Source organism: Pleurodeles waltl, chromosome 12 (genome assembly GCF_031143425.1).
Source record: "Pleurodeles waltl isolate 20211129_DDA chromosome 12, aPleWal1.hap1.20221129, whole genome shotgun sequence".
Lineage (NCBI taxonomy): Eukaryota > Metazoa > Chordata > Amphibia > Caudata > Salamandridae > Pleurodeles > Pleurodeles waltl.
The window spans coordinates 555164282-555185409 of NC_090451.1; the positions used below are offsets into that span (position 1 = coordinate 555164282).

General features: G+C 42.4%; 1 protein-coding gene across 2 annotated transcripts in view; it reads right to left on the reverse strand.

The window, feature by feature from the left end:
- MLKL (mixed lineage kinase domain like pseudokinase) overlaps window positions 1–21128 on the reverse strand; it is a 391400-nt gene that overhangs the window by 122335 nt on the left and 247937 nt on the right. For both annotated transcript variants that reach the window (XM_069217629.1, XM_069217630.1), the window contains exon 8: window positions 4605–4756. In XM_069217629.1, the coding sequence (XP_069073730.1) occupies window positions 4605–4756 (152 nt within the window). The remainder of the gene's footprint in view (window positions 1–4604; window positions 4757–21128) is intronic.

Below are 21128 nucleotides of genomic sequence, written 5' to 3' on the forward strand. Positions count from 1 at the left end.
AGAGTACGTTGGGGGAAGCAAGGTGAGCTTACCGATCCAATTAGGGTGGCCAGGGGCGTCCGACAGGGTTTTGTACTAGCACCATCCCTTTTCTCTTTGTATCTGAACCAAGTCATCCAACACCTTACCTCCCAGGCCTCTGATGCACCAGCCCTAGGCAGAGATAAAATCGTGACACTCCTGTTCGCTGATGACACCCTGATAGTGTCCAAAACTTTGATGGGTCTCCAACTTCTGCTGAACCGATTTGATGACTTTTATTCTCAGAGAGGCTTAGAAATAAATACTTCTAAAACCAAGATTATGGCTATCAACCCACATAGATCCTACAGGGGGAATCTTTCCCTAGGTGGGTCGAAACTAGAACGAGTTAATACCTTTGAATATCTTGGGATTAGCCTATTGGACTCAATGTCCTGGAAAAGCCATATTAATTCCAAATCCGTAAAATGTAGCCAGTTGGTGGAAGCACTTGTAAGGGAGCACCTTACATCTACTACTCGACCAATAGCTGCAGCTCTCCAGATTTACATTATGAAGCCAGTTAGCGCAGCACATAATGGGGTGGAACTCTGGGGCTTTGAGGATATAAAGGAGCTTTCCTGTATAGAACATATGTTCCTAAGTAAGCTTACTTCCCCTGCCCCCAAGTACCCCGCTCCTTCTCCTGCATCTGGACATGGCTCACAAACCACTAGCTGCTACTGGGATGGGAGAGTCATGGAACTGCCAGTCTACAGCACCCCTACTGTTATTGGGAATGGGTAGCCCAGTCCAAGTCTCCCTCACTTTTTAAAGGGCGATTAACTAGTGAGTTTTTGGATTTCAAATCTACCTGGACAGTGTTCCAGATCCGAATGACAGGAAGCTCTACATGCAATTTAGATTTGGCTACCTTCCCCTCAAAACTTTAACAGATGCAGAACTGGGCCTCTGTTAACTCGCTTATTCCCAGTTGTAATTTGTTTTCTTTTCATGTCCCTTTTACATCTCCCCACGCAGGAATTGGCTTGTTCGAACCTGCAAACGGTTGGGGGCTCGAAATCATGCTGTATCAGTGAGGATTCTAAAATCTGATTCTAACCTTCCTCTTGCCATCGCAGTTGCCAAATTCCCCGGAGGCATGTGGCGCATTAGAAGGAAGCTAGCTAAGACTTGCACTTTCCAGTTTTTATACTGTAATTTGGAAATGTACTTGTAGGAGGCTGGCCTGGTTTGTAGTGGGTACCTTGGGTACTTACACCTTATACCAGGTCCAGTTATCCCTTATTAGTGAAACGTAGTAGTGTTCTAGGAGGCTAGCCTGATAGAGGTAGCTATAGCAGAGCAGCTTAGGCTGAACTAGGAGACATGCAAAGCTCCTGCAATACCACTATAGTTACACAGTACTTATACACAAGCAAAGACAATACTCAGTGTTACCAAAAATAAAGGTAGTTTATTTAGGTGACACAAGGCAAAAAATATCTTAGAGGCAATACTCCTTTTGGAGCTAGTATTATACACAATATATACACTAGACACCAAAATTAGGTAAGTAATTAGACACAGGATAGTGCAAACAATAGAAAATGCTATTGAATGCAATAGTAGAAAATAGGTCTAGGGGCAACACAAACCATACACAAAGAAAGTGGAATGCGGATCACAAATTCCCCCTTAGACAAGTGTAGTGTGTACAGAATCGCTAGAAGAGTAAGAAAACCACAAAGGTGAGTAAAATACCCCACCCCAGAGCCCAGGAAAGTAGGAGTAAAGTACTGCACGTTCCCTTAGGACACACTACCAGTCGTGATTACTTATTGCAAGAACCAAGCAAGACTGCAAACAACAAATGGTGGATTCAATGACCTGAAGACCTGCAAAGAAAGGCGACCAAGTCCAGAAGTCGGAGAAGGTTCCAGGAAGTACAGGAGCCCCTGCCACCCTAGAAGAGGGTGCAAAAGAAGAGTCCCTGGTTGGATGAAGACTGCAGAAATGCATCAAGGGAAGATGGCTGCGGGTTCCTACGTGATGCAATGGATGTCCCACGTGGAGATGTTGGACGCAGGTGAGTTTCGGCGCTGGATTCGTCCAACAAGCCTTGCTTCAAGCAATGTTGGGGATTGCTTCAAAGTGACGCTGCCTGGACCCAGGAGGGACCTCAGAGTCTCAACTCAGACTGAGGAGGCAGAGGCGGCTCCCAACACTGGAGGGACCCCAGAGATGACCAGGCAGCACCCACAGAGGTCCCAGAACACGGGGACAAAGAAGGTGCCAATTGCGGATGTTGCAGCACTACAAAAGAAGGCCCCACACCGCCGGAGGACAACTCAGCGAGTTGAGCGTTGCAGGATAGAGTGCTGGGGGCTGGGACAGCTGTGCACGAAGGCTTCTTGCAAATAGTGCACAGAGGCCTCAGGAGGTGAAGATGACGCAGTGCACAGGGGTACTGTCGCAAACTGGGAAGGCAAGCTCTTACTTCCTCCAAATTTGGACAGCAGGACCCTAGGACAGTCTGTGTCAAAGGGGTCCACCACCTGTTTCCAAGGAGCACGCTTGTCGCCAGGAGAAGAGTCCAAGGGAACCGGTCGGCGTCTTAGAAGGTGCCTGCTGAAGCAAGGAAGTGACTCTGTCACTCCACTGGAGATTTCTTCGGTCCTTCTGGTGAAGGGTGAAGACTGGGAGTCCCCAGAGTGTGCACAGCGTGGAAACTGTTGCAGTTGCTGGCTGGAGCTGAAGTTGCAGAGGAAAAGTAGCCCTTCTGGATACTTTGTTGCTGTTACAGCAGTTCCTGGAGCAGTCTGCGGTCAATCCGAGGTCAGAGGATGAAGTAGTAGTTGCAGAGGATTCCTGATGGAAACTTGCAAGCAGAATCTGAAGAGAAAACCACAGGAGAGACCCTAAATAGCCCTGAGAGGGGGATGGGCTACCTTCTCAGGTATGGACCTATCAGGAGGGGTCTCTGATGTCACCTGCTGGCACTGGCCACTCAGAGGCCTAAAGAGTGTCCCCACACCTTGGAAAACAAGATAGCTAAAGTCTGGGACACACTGGAGGAGCTCTGGGCACCAACCCTGGGGTGGTGATGGACAGGGGAGTGGTCACTCCCCTTTCCTTTGTGCAGTTTTGCACCAGAACAGGGACTGGAGGTCCCTGAACCGGTGTAGACTGGCTTATGCAAGGAGGGCACCATCTGTGCCCTTCAAAGTATTTCCAGAGGCTGGGGGAGGCTACCCCTCCCCAGCCTGTAACACCTATTTCCAAAGGGAGAGGGTGTAACACCCTCCTGCCAAAGGAAATGCTTTGTTCTGCCTTCCTGGGACTAAGCTGCTCAGACCCCAGGAGGGCAGAACCCTGTCTATGAGGTGGCAGCAGCTGTAGCTGCATTGCAAGCCTCAGAGAACTGGTTTGGCAGTACTGGGGTCTATGGTGGAGCCCCCAGAATGCATGGAATTGGCTCTCCAATACCAGGTCTGAAATGGGGGGACAATTCCATGATCTTAGACACCTTACATGGCCATGTTCGGGCTTACCATTGTGAAGCTACATATAGGTATTGACCTATATATAGTGCACACTTGTAATGGCGTCCCCGCAGTCACAAAGTCCCGGAAATTGGCCCTGAACTATGTGGGGGCATATTTGCTAGTGCAAGGGTGCGCTCACACTTAGTAACTTTGCACCTAGCCTTCAGAAAATGAAGGTTAGACATATACGTGACTTATAAGTTAAGTGCAGTGAAAATGGCTGTGAAATAGTGTGTGCACTATTTCACACAGGCTGCAGTGGCAGTCCTGTGAAACGGTTTGTCTGAGCTCCTTATGGGTGGCAAAAGAAATGCTGCAGCCAATAAGGATCTCCTGGAACCCCAATGCCCTGGGTACCTAGGTACCATATACTAGGGACTTATAAGGGGGGTCCAGTGTGCCAACTGAAATTGGTAAATGAAGTCACTAGCCTATAGTGACAAATTTAAAAGCAGAGAGAGCATAAGTACTGAAGTTCTGATTAGCAGAGCATCAGTGACACAGTTAAGCACTACTGACAACACACATTAGGCCACAAACTATGAGCACTTAGGTCCTGACCAGCAGGATCCCAGTGTGACAGGCAAAAACATAGTGACATACAGGTAAAATTGGGGGTAACATGCCAAGAAAGATGGTACTTTCCTACAGTACTTTGCACTGTATTAATTTCTGTGATGTGTTTTTATTTTTTTAATGCAATATTTTATGAATGTAATATTTATTGTGGCGTTACATTACTTTTATGGCACTGGATGCCGAAATAAAGTATTACTGGGCTCTGAACTTAAGTAACATTTTCTTCAGTGGTTAAGCACTTCCTTCAAGCATTGTTCATTCTTAACAGTCCTACAAATACATTTTATCATTTGTAGTCTCATATTTTAGGTAGGTGTATCTATTTTTCACAATTCACATATATTATACAACAAAATTAAAAAACAAATCACAATTCCCTTACAACAATTTTTTCAACAAACTAACATATTACATACAACATAAATAATAAGTTAAACCTATTGGTATTGCTAGTGCTTCTTTTACACCTGTTACATTCAATTTTATGCACCCCTTTATCGGCATGTTGTGTGTTACCTGTAAATCTCGGTAGCCTTGTCATACTTATGATTGATGTCACTCAGCCTCTGTGGGGACAGGTACACCAGGCTGTTTGCCTGTTTCTGTCTGCTCTCCGGTGTGACACGTTTGAGGGAGGACTCAGTCTTTGATAACTCAAACCCCGCTAGCTGCAGAAGAGAAGAGAACACATGCATAACAAGTCAGACTTCCTGCCCAGAAATGGGAACAGAGCAGATATGTGCATGGGTTGACACGTTTAAGAGCATTCCAGGGATTCCTATAGGAGTAGGTCAGGATTTGCTATAGCAGCATATCTAATTCTCACTCACAAGAGACTGCTGTGTTTGAGTTGCAATACTGTATTTATCTATTGTGCAATACCCCTTTGTGGAGCACTGAAACCCGTTATCAAAGGGATAGCCTTATTCCCTGTGGAGAGCCAATGGTTAGATGGGTGTTTTATTTGTTGTTGTGGACCTACATGGGAAGAGTTTTGGTTCATGCACGAGTGGCCAGAGATGAGCTCTTATTTTAGCTTCGAATGCAGCAACTAGTAGTGTGATGGATGTAAGAAGTGACGGAGACAGAGGTGTACAGCATAATTGTAATAGGCAGTTATGCTTTACCCTGCAGGTTTTGGGATTGTGTTTATGCTTTCAATTGTATTTATCAAATGTAATCCCCGAGTAGAGTGTGGCCATTAGCTTACTAAATGGCCACTTGGCTCAGACTGTGACAATCAAATTCTCTACCAGTGGTGTCCTGGGGCTTAACCTTACTCTTGAGCCCAAATTTGAACACTGAGTACAGCCCTTTAGCACTTGACCATCAGTGTAGCAAAGCCAAGCGGACAGTCCAAGGTTTACTGCGGGGTTAGAGATCAGAATTTAATGAACCATGCAGTCAGTAGAGGGTCATAAATCAATGTCCAGTGAGTGCTTGGTCTTTGAAAAATACAAAAAAACGTTACTACTTACACAAACAATACACTATAAAGTTGTAAATCAGAAGGCAATGGCTATCAGACTGTATTTCAAAAAACTCTTAATGGATATGAGAGAGACTACTCAGGCTGCTCTTGTGGGAGAACCCACAACAGTAGGAGTAGTGCATTAAGGTGAAGAACAGTTGATGAGAATGGATGTCCAGCAAAAAACGATTCTGGCCTAGGACAAAGCTTGTGAACACTGCCTTCTCTCACTATGAGACCCCCTATTCACTATCTTCCCTGAATGCATAGTGACCTACTGTCCATTTCAGCTGTCCAGCAGTGCAGGCATCACTTGCAATATCCGTTGGTCAACATGGCAGGCTTGCTCTTAGTGAAGTGCACAAAGCACGGCCTACTAAGTGAGAATGGCAGTGTCCATGTCTCAGCTCAGCCGACGTTGTTGCAGTCCAAGTCTAACATGCTGGTGTGCGTGGTTTCAGGCAAGAAGAGTCAAAGTCAGTACCAGTTGAAAAGAAGGCTATGTCAGGGTGCTCCTAAACCAGCAGATCTTGCATCTTGGGTTCTTCCTCAGGCCCAAACAAAAAACACACAACACCCAAAAAGGATCGATCCCCATGTCTGTTCCTAGTGGTGAGAACTTTGAACGTGGCGCAGGTCTCTCCATCAGTTTAGCATTCCCTCTGTCACTCTGAATCTTTCCTTGGGACACTGCTGATTACAGTCAGGATTTTCTAACACCTCAATTCATTTTGGCAATCAGTTTCTCTAGTGGGGCCCCTGCAGGGTCCGGTTCCATTGACCTAAAATAGCACAGGGGATGCCCCTAAAGAATAAATCACTACACAAGTACTGGAACGGGGAGGGGAAACATCAAATATGACAGATCCCTCTTACCTGTATTGACCTTCATGGTGGAAATTAATCCTAGGTGGAAATGAATCCTAGGTGGAAAGACCCAACTCACACGTTATATCATTTAACAAAATACATTATTTGTATGCCTTTTTCTTTGTCCCCCCTCCCCGACAAACATTTTTAACCCAGTTTGAGAACACCACAACGGAAGGCGAAAGCAGACGGACTCCATTTGTGGTGGGTGGAGGGCTATGATACTTCCTAAGGGGGGAGGGGAGCGGGGCGGATTGGGCTTGTAGAGTGAGAGTGATTTGGCATGAGTGGTTGGATAGATGCGAGAGAGTAATGTGAGAGATGCTTGGGCTTAAGATATTTTAAAATAATAAGTATTTTTGTATCGTGAATATGTAAACCATTCTTCTGATCGTTTGTTTAATTTGAGATAACTGACGAAACCCTCATGGTTTTGTTTATATGACATTATTAAAGAAAGACGGGCTCAATGAAAACTGAAAAAAGGAGAAAAGGGAACAAAATGAGTGTATTATGTTATATTTGATCCGGTTCCATTGACAAAATCGATCCTGGGGGTAAGAGATTCAGTCCACACGGCACTAGACACATTAGGACTCCCAGGCCTCACTCTCAAGGAGCGGTGTGGGTCCTTCCCCCGAGTTACAGCAAATGGCTTTGATTTGTGCAGCCTTCATTCTTTCACAGCATCTCCCTCATGCATCACATCTCCAATGCCTCTCCACAGTAGGTAATCCGTTTTCTGCCACAAAGCAGCGCACAGGCAGCTAGGTACTCCTGATGGTCTTGGTCTGAGTCTCCAGGTCCTGAACCTGGCAAGAGGAGTTGACTGTAGTTAACTCAACCGTGTAAAACATGGAGTTTCACGATCCCACTGGTGTGGAGACCCGGGATTTTGGAAGATATATCTTACCTCACTGGCAGAAGTCTCTGACCCAACTTTATACCAAATATGCAGAAATTAGTTTTGTATTTCAACAGCCAGTTTTGAGACATCTTCTGGTAATTTCTTGCCATTTTGCTTGTTCCATTCAGACTGGCACAGCTATGGTCTTTGTTGCCAGTTGTTAGCAGGAAGGTGGGGTGGACCTAGGAGTCAAAAGACACGAAAGGCCCAAAACAAGGTTCCAAAAGAGAAGTTGGCTGTCCCCCTCAACTACCTGTTAACATGTAGGAGGGCGAGAGGGATAGTCTATCCAGTGAACTACAGGACAAGAGAAACTTTGTAGGTTTCTAAGAGTCCATGTCTCCTCAGCAACACGCCCAAAAATCTAACCTACTTCCAAGGATTTCTGGAATGTCCTTGAGGAGCCCTGCAATTCACACTGTTCTCTTCACTTCCGATCTTTGATATCACTGTCACGTAGCACATTGGTACTTAAGGATCACGTTGTTGCAACAGCCACGTTACATGCACTCCAAATACACACATCCTCCAGATATAGCATTCATATCCCACACGGACGGAGCCAACAATCTGGTTGCAGGTGACTTGTAGACCAATTTAAAAAAAAAGGTAAGAGGCCAGTAAATGGCTGACTCTGGCAGATGTGAAAAAGGCCTGTATTTCCACTTCAAATATTTTGCTGCTGTCAGTGTCACTCCTCTAAAGTCACTAAGCTGGTGGTAGTCATGCTCAGCAAGGAGCATGGTTTGCCCGTTCAGGCGACAGAGCCCCACTCTGAGTCTCAATCTATGTCACAAAAAGTCTACAGTGCACATGCATGATTGTTGTGTGATAATGCAAGGGTAAAAAAACTACAGACATTGCGATGATGAACTCAAGCCAGGAGTGCACGCTCTTCAGAGTCATGCAGGCTGAGCATCTCGCTATAGGTAGGTAGTGTGATGTTTGAAGCACTGAAGTAATGTCCTTCCTTGGAAGGAGGAAAAGTAGTAATTTGGTGTGGTTTTGGGATTCTTTGTAATTTCGTAGTATGGAGCATGAGCTGTGAAGGAACAGGCTGCTGGCATATCAACCCTTCATATTACGAGGGTGAGTATGACCGCTAGTGAGGGAGGATGCATTTCAACATCTGCATTATGCAGAAGGTGATTTAGTAGTTTCTCAAACATATGCAAACAAGGATAGGTTTGAGTACATGATCACTCCAGTATTTCTCACTATAGTTGACGCTACTGGTGGGACCTTTAATTCTCTAGGCCATATTCATTGTGCACAAGTCATGATCTCGGTTTCTTTAGAGTTAAGCATACAATTTTTTGGCAACATCCATTCATCAAGGGCAAGGAATCTAGATTTAACTATGTCGACAGGGTTTGGCAATTTTAGCATGATCAGTGTCCCTCTATGTAATTATACTCGATGAGATTGATTTTTCTGATTAGGTCAAATGGGGGGAAATGAGGTATAAGTTGAACAGAAGTGGAGAGTTAATTGAACCTTGTGGTACTTTGGAATGCAAGGAATGGAAAGAAGAGATCCATTTTATTATTCTCCTCTTATGCAGCGCTCTCCTAGTTTCAGTGATATAGCTTGATGGTATACGGTGCTGAGGTCTATGTATTCGTTCAAAAGCAGCAGTGTAGCTACTGCACTCTTGTCACCGGTCAGCTTCGGGTTATCCCAAAAGGTTGCCGGTGCTGTCTTCATGTTACTGCCTGGGCTGAACACGGATCATTGGGCAGACAGTAGTTTGTTTTCTTTCACAAAGGTGCAGCGCAGAGTGATGGCTGCTTGTTATATTAGCTCTCCCAGAAAAAGGCCATTGGAGATCGACGTAAAGTTTGCTGGGTTCAATAGACCAGCTTCTGTGATGGTTGTAGGTGTAAAGCATGCCAAAGAATAGGTGCCTAATTCTGCTTTACAACTGCTGCTGCAACATATTACCTCAAAATTAATCATTCTTAAGTATGATCTGTAATTTAACTTACATTCATCTCCGTTCTTCCTATCCAATTTAATTAGCAAGTATGTCCTTGCTTAGTTCAATTTGTGGATTTGTTTATTAATATCTACATTAACATTAGAGTCCCTTGTTTGAGGGACTTGCAAATTGTCCATGCCTTCCAGATAGACAGCTAACCCATACAGTACCGATGCACTACTATGCTTCCTTAACCTACATGCAAACTCATAGTACTGGTTAATGTATAGATTTTAAACTATAGGAACAGCGGCATGTAGCAGGTATGTTTTGTTAAGTCATGTTAACAGTGGGAGCAAGAATATGAGCCTTGTAATTCCAATGCATCAGTAGCTATCTCTACAGTGCTACCTGTGGTTCTCAAAAGAGCTCTATCAGGAGCTGGGGAGATCTAAAGGTTTTGAACAATCTTGCAAGTTTAAGTAGTCATTTTCATATAATTCCTACATTCGAGCAGACGTTTGTGTTTGACATCCACGATGGGTACAGAGCTTTTACTAAGTTGTACCTTTATTAGCATGTAGAAAGTGAATCTATCTTGCATTGATAAAGACTAGGGATACACAGAGAGATTGGACAAAACAGAGAGAATACTTTTTTCCATTTCAGGCTGGGTACGGGCAGCTTTAGCTGCTCTGAAGACCTCATACTAGCACAAAACATACAATACTAAAAAAAAAACAATAGAAAACACACACTGAACGTGCAGAAGAAGGTTTTAGGTCATTCTTTTTCAGCCTTTGCTTGTTTCGCCGAGCCCTTTGAGGCACTGGCTCGCTGGGTTATCAGTCCCATTTGGGGGCTGGCCCAACAAATATTGTAGATATTTTCATTACATCATTTACATTTTATTATCGTGACACACCGAAAATAATAATTTGTAGTTTGCCCTTGGTTCTGGTCCACTTCCCTCCCTGTCGCCCACATTATCTGTTCATTCCACTTAACTGGCACGCTCTGCTCTACCTAGCTGCTCGTTCCCCAACTGCTGCCACCTGCAACCATGTGCATTCTCCCTCACTGCAGTGGGTTAGTAAATGACTTATGAAAGTCTGGTGAGAAATGGCAGCTCACCTAACCTTAGTAGATTTTTTGGAACAGCATTAATGGAAACCTGAATACAATGGAAGAGGTAACTTAGAAAAACACACATTTACCACACAGAAGTGGTTTGCTTCATAAAACATTGTCAGAAATCAATAAAGAACCCAATCTGACATACAGTGGGGTTCGAGGTCCCACACAGAGACACTCCCACCCGGGAGGGGGGGTGGGAAACACAATAAAAATTGTGATGAGGGCACTGCAGTACTCCCACAGGACCCAGCAAGGCCCTCCCGTGAGGTATTGCAGTACTCATGTGAAAGTCACTGTTCAAGTCGCATCCCCATGGTAGCGTGATACAGTGCAATCTTCCATGGGAGAAGCTTACAAGGTACCAAAGTGTGGACTGGGTGACCGCGGGGCATGGGCAACCATGGGGGTTAGGGTGATGTGCCTGGTCGTTCTAGAAATTCACAGAAAAAGGTTAGAGTGCATTATAGTTAGGTGATGAATTAACAAAAAAATCTCATGTTTAAACTCCAAAAACAAACAAATGGGGCGTGGCTGGAGGTCACGCAAGATGGCCGCTGCTCTTTAGAGCTCCGTGAGGCTTCAGCACTTCCTGGAAAGAAGGAGATGTTTTCACATCAAAATGATTAATTTCTTCAGCATTTTTTAGCACCGGAGCACTGCGGCTGCATAAATATGCCTTTATCTTACAGTGACATTGAGTTTTGAAGTCATTTCAGGGACTTCATGTGAGGGCCTGAGGTAATTATTTATCTGCATCATCTGCGTTTCACTCCATAAGCCTCTGCACAAACCTAAACTTTCACAGAAATGTTTCCATTTGACTTTTAACTGCTTGCCTGGATGTGATTCTACAAATCTAGTTTCCTATGCAATGGAATATTTATTACCTTCTGACAGCCAGCTGAACTTTTGACCTCTCTCTTCAAACACATTTAGCTGAGGTTTTCAACTTTCAGTATTCACTGGCAGCTCTTGTCAAGGAGCTCTTTCAAATTGCTCTTCACAACATGGTAAATGCTTTCCTTTGACAGAAGGGAATTTTTTCCTTTTTAGAAGGTTCCCTTAAAACTATTCACCAATTGTTTGACTATGTGTAGTAAAGTGCTTTGCTCTTGTGGTATTCTGTCATGCCTCTTATGAGAGAATAATTTAGGATTTTCTATTTATATATTTGTTATTATATTTTGCTATGTTGATGGAAACTTCTGGCAGCAGCTTCTCATTGTAATATAATTTCATCAACACCTCACATTGCTGGCTTCCTATTACCAAATTGCTGCTGGCTTTTATGGGGAAACTACATAATTCTCAGAGTGGAGAGAACATCATCTTTCTCCAAGTCTAATAATCCTCTTTGAGTGGTGCGCACACATATAACTAAATCTTCTCTACCATCAACTTTAACAATGGATAGTGCTGCAGTCTTTTTAAAGGATGGCGCCTTTTCATCTCATGCTGCTGGCGCAGTTGTGAAAAAAACATCTAACACCTCCTCTGTCAAGCGCCCAAAAAAAGACCTTGATTCTCCCTCAAAATCACCTACACATCTTACTTTAGATGATGTAATGGAGGAATTGTGTGCACTAAAGCCCTTTATGATGGACACTAATGCCTCTTTGCAACGTATTGAGGAGCAATGGTCACAACACGAACAACAAATTTGTACTCTGGAACAGAGAGTCAGTAGCCTTGAAGATTGTAACACTGTCAATCCTCAGATCTCTAAAGACATAGCTCAACTTAAAAGGCTTACTGAAAGCTTAGAAAACAGAAATAGGAGAAATAATCTTCACTTTTTGGGATTCCAGAAGGTTTTGAAGGCTCTAACATGATTGCATTCCTTCAAAAAGCAATACCTTCAATTCTTCGCTTGCCTCCTACCTCTCCCCTCTCTATCCAACGGGCACATGGTTTAGGTCCACAGACGTCATAAGGCCCTCGTGCACATCCTAGAGGAATTATTATTCTCTTTCTCCAATTTACTGACTTGATGCAAATACTCTTGGAAGCCAAAAAGATGGGCTCTTTGCTATGGTCAGGTCATAAAGTATTTTTCACACAAGACTTCTCTCCTGCTACAGCTGCACGTCGCAAACAGTTTTTGGACTTACGTCCACAACTCAAATCCTTGAATATTCGATATGGTCTTCTTCACCCATGCCTTTTCAAAATTACATTCAAGGACAAATCTTACTCGTTTGAGGAACCTTCAGCACTACAAACGTTTATTAACCAACACAAAACAGAAGCAATGGAACTAGGAGCATCTGCAATTACTTGAAGATATAATTTAATTTGTCTTTAATGTCCTTTTTTTTTTTTACTGCACAGTTTAATAGTAATGGTTATGTTTAATATTTATATCCATGGTTTTCCATCTCTGCATCTTCTTATTTTCTTATATATATATATATTTTTTTAGATAGTTTTCTTTGTGCAATCCTCATGTTCCTTTCCCAACCGTATCCCTTTCTCACCATCCAAACTGTTCTCCTACACGTTCCACTGTTAAGCTTTGATTTTTATTGTTTTTCATGTCACAGTCCTTTACTGTAGTTATTACGTTATTTGGTCTCCTGAATGGTACATTTTCGTTTGTATGGTTTTTTTTTTTTTCCTTCCATGAAACTCGCCTTCATATGTTTTAATATCTAATATCACTTTTCTTGTGCTGAAGCCACTCTTGCCTGTCTTTTCAGGTTCTCCGCTGTCCCTCTACCTTTCGGGGTATTCACTTTCTATCTTTTTTTTTTTTTTAGCTTTCGTGGACTTTAGTCCCTGTATTGCCACATCCATGTATATACAACTTCTGGAGGTCATCTTCCTCGTTTTCTTTTTCTTTACTATCTTGTTTCTTCCTCATTTCTTTGCTTTTGCAAAATTGATATGCCTAGTTTTTCATTGTTACAGCAGTTGTTTATTAATACTTCTTGTTATGCAACTTAGAACTGTTACTTGGAATGTTAAGGGATTTAAACACCCCATTAAACGTCAGTGTGTCTTATCTCACCTAGCTCGTTTGAAATGCCACATTGCTTTGTTGCAAGAGACTCACCTCAACAACTCTGAGGCAATTAAGCTTAAAAAACAATGGGTGGGGGACATTTTCTACTCCCCTTCCATCACAAACAAAAATGGGGTAATTATACTCTGTCATAAATCTCTCAAACCTACCATAATTTCACAGCATCAAGATACAGAAGGTCGCTGGATACTTGTTACATTTACAATTGAAAATATTTCTCTTACTATCCTTAATATATACGGCCCCACACATCCAGATCCAAATTTTTAGAAGAATCTTTCACATATTGTCTCTGAAAATTCCTCAAACAATTTACTAATAGGTGGTGACTGCAACCAAATTCTCGATCCATTTTTGGACAGACGTTCCACGTCACGTTTCATTCCACATGCCTCCCACAAAGCTTTTAAAAACTTTATTTTAGACCATTCTCTTTCTGATTCCTGGAGACTATGCAATCCCGACCTCTTGGAATACTCTTTTTATTCTCCTACCCACCATTCCCATTCCAGGCTTGATTATATCTTTATGAGTAAGGGTTTATTGCAGCATATGGTCAACTCTGAAATCGGTGCTATTTTGATCTCCGATCACGCACCCGTGATTACTGACCTTGATCTTTTTCTTAATGGTTCTAAAACATCTTCATGGAGGTTTAATAACTCTCTACTTTCAGATGCTACTTTTATCGCTTCCTACAGTAAGTTTATAGAACAATACTTTCACATCAACGATAGTGATCAACTATCATTTCATTTTGTGTGGGATGCATTCAAAGCAGCCTCTAGGGGTTTCATCATAAGTTACGCTCACTCAAAAAAAAAGTCTGCTCAACAAAAATCGACTTCCATCCTTGAAAATATGAAGTCCCTAGAACATGAATACTATACTCACAAAACTAGTAAATCACATCTTGAAGCACTAGTCTCAGCTAAAATGGAGTTTCACCAATATACCACTGAACAATCATGCGGCACCCTCCTGAAAATAAATGCCAGATATTATGGTGGTAACAATAAAGCTGGTTCTCTTCTAGCTCGATATTTGAAACAAACAAAAGAAAAAACAACTATTAAATCTATCACAGATAACAATGGTGTTAAACACTTTAGAGATAAAGATATAGCATTGTGTTTCGCTTCTTACTATAAGGACCTGTACACTCCAGAACACATACCAACAGTTGAATCTCTCAACCAATATTTCTCTAATCTCAAACCAAGGGACCCATTGCAGATTGACCTCTCATCTTTAGACCAACCCCTACAACTTACCGAACTATATACAGCTTTCCAATCTCTCCCCAAGGGTAAGGCTCCAGGCCCAGATGGCTTCACAGTAGAATTCTTTATTCAGTTTGCTAAGTCTCTTTTCCCCAAACTCTTTCAATTACTTAATCATTTTATAATGTCAGGTTCTGCATCTGGCTCATTTACGGAGGCCATGATTTGTCTTATTACCAAAAAAGATCGGGATGTGACTGACTGTAAAAATTATAGACCCATATCTTTAATTAATACTGATTGTAAACTCTATGCCAAAGTTTTAGCTCTCCGTTTACTCCCATATATACCTGACCTTATTGATTCTCATCAATCTGGTTTTATCACTAATAGAAATGTAGCAGATAATTCCCGTACTTTTTAAAATATTATTAACAAGGCATCTAAACTTAAGATTCCCCTGGCAGCTTTATCATTGGATGCAGAAAAGGCCTTTGATAGGGTCTACTGGGGTTTCTTGTCGAAAGCATTGGAATGTCATGGACTAGGTACTAAATTCCGACAGTTTATATCCATTCTTTATTCCTCACCATGTTCCTTGGTTATAACAAACCGTATCCGATCTCCTTTTTTCCCTCTTAAAAGGGGTACTCGTCAGGGATGCCCATTATCTCCTTTACTATTTATTTTGGCTCTCGAACCTTTTCTATACCAATTGAAAACATATGAACAATTTACGGGGTTTCAAATTAATAATGCACACATCAAATTTATGGCATATGCTGATGATGTTCTTTTGTTCATGTCTCACCCTGACACTTCTCTTCCTGCATTCCTGCATGAGCTCAACTTATATTTTGATGTATCTGGCTATAAACTTAATATAGTCAAAACAGTGGTCTTACCACTTAATGCTCATTGCACTGGTTCTGTATTCCTTGATGCAGGATTATCTTGGAATCCTTCTAAGATTAAATGCCTGGGGGTATGGTACTGCACTACTCTCAGGGATACATTAAGGACTAATTTAGAAATCCTATCTGCAAAGCTTGTAGATCTCACACAGAAATGGTGTCCGTTATATCTCACGTGGTGGGGCCGCTTGGACACCATTAAGATGATGCTTCTCCCTATCATTAACTTCTTCCTTATGATGCTTCCTATTAAGATACCTAAACTATTTTTTAGTTCAATTGATAAAATTCTATCCAAGTTCCTGTGGAACGGTAAACAATCCAGCATCTCTCTCTCGAAATTAAAACTTCCTAAAGTACAAGGTGGACTTTATTTCCCTGACTTTATAACTTATCACAAATCTTTTGGCATTAAGCAAATACATCCCTATTTATCTACACTCAATGATGCCCCTAAAAAGCTATGGTTCTCTTTGGAAGAAACATTTATTTCTCCCTTTTCCCATAAACACATTATATTTATGTCTAACCCCCCCAAAATTCTGGTTGCCCAGCACTATCTCCCATTCAGTCAACTTACTGAAACCTTTTTTTATTTTGCATCTTACCCCCATTAATCAATTCTTTAACAGTCCTATTTGGCACAATAGTTCGCTTGGGAAACCAGGTAAAACCTTGTGTTGGAAGGCTCGGATGACTAACGGTATTCTTCTCATTTACCAATTATATCATAAAGACTCTATCATCCCTTTTACTACTCTCTCAACAATTCATAATCTCCCTATTCGCATGAAATCCCAATATATAATTCTTTCTACTCTAGTCCAAGAGGCCCTCAATAAACTTATACATCATAATCATTCTTCTCTTGCATCATCTCCACACCCGATTGTAACTTCTAATTATCCTAGGGCAGCTGGAATTTATAAACTTTTAAGAACGTCTGTTTCACCTAGACTCAAATCACCTATTGAGACATTGTGGGAATCAGATCTTGGTGTTGTTTGGCCAACTTCTTTATGGGATAGAATATAGTATAAGATACATTCCACTGCACGCACTGCAAGCCTCACACAGATCCTATATTTTTTTTATAATAGACTTTTCTACACTCCTGTATGCCTTTACAAATTCAAACTTGCACAAAATGACAATTGTTGGCGCTGCCACACTCAGCAGGGTACTGACTTTCACATGTTTTTTTCCTGTCCATCCCTATCTACTTTTTGGTCCTCAATATGGTCTCGCATTTCAGCAATAGCTCAGATCTCCTTACTAATGTCATATGAATTACTGTTTTTGGGAGGCGTACACGATATCTGGAGTTCATTCAGGCCTCTTGGAAAATTGGTGGACCTTTTGCTTTCTATTGCAATCTCTATTATTACGTCTAACTGGAAATCTTCGGAGAACATTACTCTCAGATAGTGGTGGAATTCTGTATGTTATCATCATAGACTTGACAGCTACAAGCTTGATTCAACAGGAACTTTCTTCAAACGTCATCAGCTATGGTTGCCATTAAGTAACTATCTCTCACGCACTGCAAAGGAAATGGATTTTTCTCCTCCTTTTTAAAAAATGTCAATATATTTCCTGTTTTTCTTCTTATATATACTTATTTCATCTTACATTCGCTGTAACTAATGCCTATGGCCTCTCTCTCCACATGGCTATCACTTGATTCCCTTTTCTATCCCTAAAGCTCTTCTCCCTCTCCCTCTCTCTTTCTTCTTTCTTTATTCAAACTTGGAGTCTTTGATACTATATTGCTGTATATGCCTAATTCATGTACATGTTTAAATATGCATTTACAAGTACAATATTCCTTATGCATATATATTCACAACTGCATATCTCTGTCCTGGCAATGTTAAGTTAATGTTCTTGTATTTGACTCAATAAAAAACTTCTTAAAAAAAAGAAAAAAAGAAAAAAAAAAAATGAAAATCACCAGTTATGGTTAGGAGACTAGCTATAACTATCACCCCTGACGTGCACTGCTTATGACCTCACATATTATATCACTCATAGCATGTTAAATGACATCATCAATGACATCATTGATGGCATGTGAAATTACATGTACTTCTAGGCTTTTTTAACATAAGCTAAGATCTTAATACCATACCTAACTATAATGTCACTTTAATATTTGTTTTTTTCAATGAATGTATATCTGGAAAATGCTACTTACCCTGTAATCATCTGGTCGTAGCATGTAGTGCTCTGTATTCTCCTTCCTTATAGTGTTGGACCCAGACATTTGGAACTTATTTTTCTTTGAAGAAGTTTGAATCAAAAAGACATGTTGTCACTTCTCCACTGGTCTGGAATGCATTGGCACAACTCAGCAGGTAAGCAGTGTAAGTGAAATGTACTGTTGAATACACAGTGTGCTGTGCATAAAAAGGTGAGAACGGTAAAGAGACAAAAAACGTGAGATCATCACTAGATTCCAGGACAGAGGGCGAGTGCATGTGAATCTACAGCACTACACGCTAAAAGCAGATGGTTAAGGGTAAGTAAAAATTTCCATTCACAGCATGTGTGACAGTAGATGGAAAATGTCATTTACCCAGTGTACATCCGTTCGTGGCATGTAGTGCGGCAGATTCACACGCTGTGCATATCTCGGCATCTAGTTTTGTGCTCGGAGTGTTACAAGTTATTTTACCTCCAAGAAGTCTTTTTTCGAATCATGGGATCGAGTGACTCCTCCTCTTGGTGGGCATGGACTCCTTTGTTACATTGTTTTTCCGCAGGAGGGTGAAGTATGGAGTGAAGAATTGTGTATGTGCAACTATATATTTAGAAAGTAAAGAAGATGTCCATGGAATGTATATACATATGTGCATAATGAAGTACTACAACGACTACAGGTTCCTGGGGAGGAGGGATGGCACATGTGAATCTGCAGCAGTACATGTCACGAACAGCTGTACACTGGGTAAGTGCCATTTTCCGTTCAATGGCATGTGTAGCTGCAGATACACATGCTGTGCATAGACTAAAAAGCAGTTCTCCTCCCAAGTAAGGGGTGGTTAGCCAGTAGGAGTTGACGTAGTTTGAAATAGCATTTTTAGCACTGCTTAGCCAACATTGGGTTGTTGTCTAGATAACACATCCACATAGTAATGCTTAGTGAATGCGTGTGGTGTGGACATCTGACTTCCCTGCATTTTGTCTGCCATTGGTATATTTCCTAAGAATGCCATGGAGGCACCCTTTTTTCTACTGGAATGTGATTTTGTAGTTACTAATAGCTGCCTTTTTGCTTTGAGATAGCATGTTTGAATACATTTTACAATCCATCTAGCTAATCCTTGTTTTGAAATGGGATTACCTTTATGAGGTTCTTGGAAAGCAACAAAAAGTTGTTTTGTTTTTCTAAAGTCCTTTGTTCTGTCTACATAATACATTAGAGCTCTTTTGAGATCAAGAGTGTGGAGAGCTCTTTCAGCGGCAGAGTCTGGATGTGAAAAGAAGACTGGAAATTCCACTGACTGATTAATGTGAAAAGGTGAAACTACTTTAGGCAAAAAGTTTGGATTTGTCCTAAGTACTACTTTGTGTTTGTGTACCTGGAAGAATGGTTCTTCTAGAGAAAATGCCTGAATTTCACTTACCCTTCTCAAGGAAGTAATTTCTACCAAGAAAGCAACCCTCCACATTAGAAACTGAATAGCGCAAGAGTGCATGGGTTCGAGTGGGGGACCCATAAGTCTTGTGAACACAATGTTAAGATTTCATGCAGGAGTGTAGGAGGCTGGCCTGGCTTGTAGTGGGTACCAAGGGGTACTTACACTCTGTACCAGGTCCAGTTATCCCTTATTAGTGTAGAAGAGGTGTTTCTAGCAGCTTAGGCTGATAGAAGGTAGCTATAGCAGAGCAGCTTAGGCTGAACTAGGAGACATGCAAAGCTCCTACTATACCACTGGTGTCATATGCACAATATCATAAGAAAACACAATACACAGATATACTAAAAATAAAGGTACTTTATTTTTATGAAAATATGCCAAAAGTATCTCAGTGAGTACCCTCACTATGAGGATGCCAAATATACACAAGATATATGTACACAATACCAAAAATATGCAGTAATAGCAAAAGGAGTAATGCAAGCAATGTAAAGTTACAGTAGATTGCAATAGGAGCACATAGGTATAGGGGCAACACAAACCATATACTCCAAAAGTGGAATGCGAACCACGAATGGATCCCAAACCTATGTGAGCTTGTAGAGGGTCACTGGGACTGTAAGAAAACAGTGAGGGTTAGAAAAATAGCCCACCCCAAGACCCTGAAAAGTAGGTGTAAAGTGCACCTATAACCCCCAGAGAGCACAGAAGTCGTGATGGGGGTTTCTGCAAGGAAGACCAACACCAGCAAAGCAACAACAGTGGATTTCCGGACCTGAGTACCTGTGAAACAAGGGGACCAAGTCCAAGAGTCGCGACAGTGTCGAGAGTGGGCGGATGCCCAGGAAATGCCAGCTGAGGGTGCAAAGATGCTGCCACCGGATGGTAGAAGCTGTGGATTCTGCAAGAACGAAGAGGGCTAGAAACTTCCCCTTTGGAGGATGGATGTCCCACGTCGTGAAGAAGCTTGCAGAGGTGTTCCCACGCAGAAAGACCGCAAACAAGCCTTGCTAGCTGCAAGGGTCGCGGTTAGGGTTTTTGGATGCTGCTGTGGCCCAGGAGGGACCAGGATGTTGCCACTTGGATGAGGAGACAGAGGGGGCGCCCAGCAAGTCAGGGAGCCCTCACAGAAGCAGGCAGCACCCGCAGAAGTACCGGAACAGGCACTTGGAAGAGGAGTGAACCGGAGTCCACCCGAAGACAAAAAAGGGAGTCCCACGACGCCAGAGGACAACTCAGAAGGTTGTGCACTGCAGGTTAGAGTGTCAGGGACCCAGGCTTGACTGTGCATGAAGGAAATCCTGGAAGAGTGCACAGGAGCCGGAGCAGCTGCAAAGCACGCGGTACCCAGCAGTGCAGTCTAGCGCGGGGAGGCAAGGACTTAACTCCACCAAACTTGGACTGAAGAGTCACTGGACTGTGGGAGTCACTTGGACAGGGTTGCTGAATTCCAGGGACCACGCTCGTCGTGCTGAGAGGGTGCCCAGAGGACCGGTGATGCAGTCTTTTGTTGTCTGCGGTTGCAGGGGGAAGATTCCGTCGACCCACTGGAGATTTCTTCAGAGCTCCTGGTGGAAGAAGGAGGCAGGCTACCCCCAGAGCATGCACCACCAGGAAACAGGCAAGAAAGCCAGCAGGATGAAGCAATACAAGGTTGCAGTAGTCATCTTTGCTACTTTGTTGCAGTTTTGCAGGCGTCCTGAGCAGTCAGCGGTCGATCCTTTGGCAGAAGGTGAAGAGAGATGCAGAGGAACTCTGGTGAGCTCTTACATTCGATATCAGAAGAATTCCCCAAAGCAGAGTCCCTTAATAGCCAGAAAAGGAGGTTTGGCTACCTAGGAAGGAGGATAGGCTAGTAAGAAAGGTAAGAGCCTATCATAAGGAGTCTCTGACGTCACCTGATGGCACTGGCCACTCAGAGCAGTCCA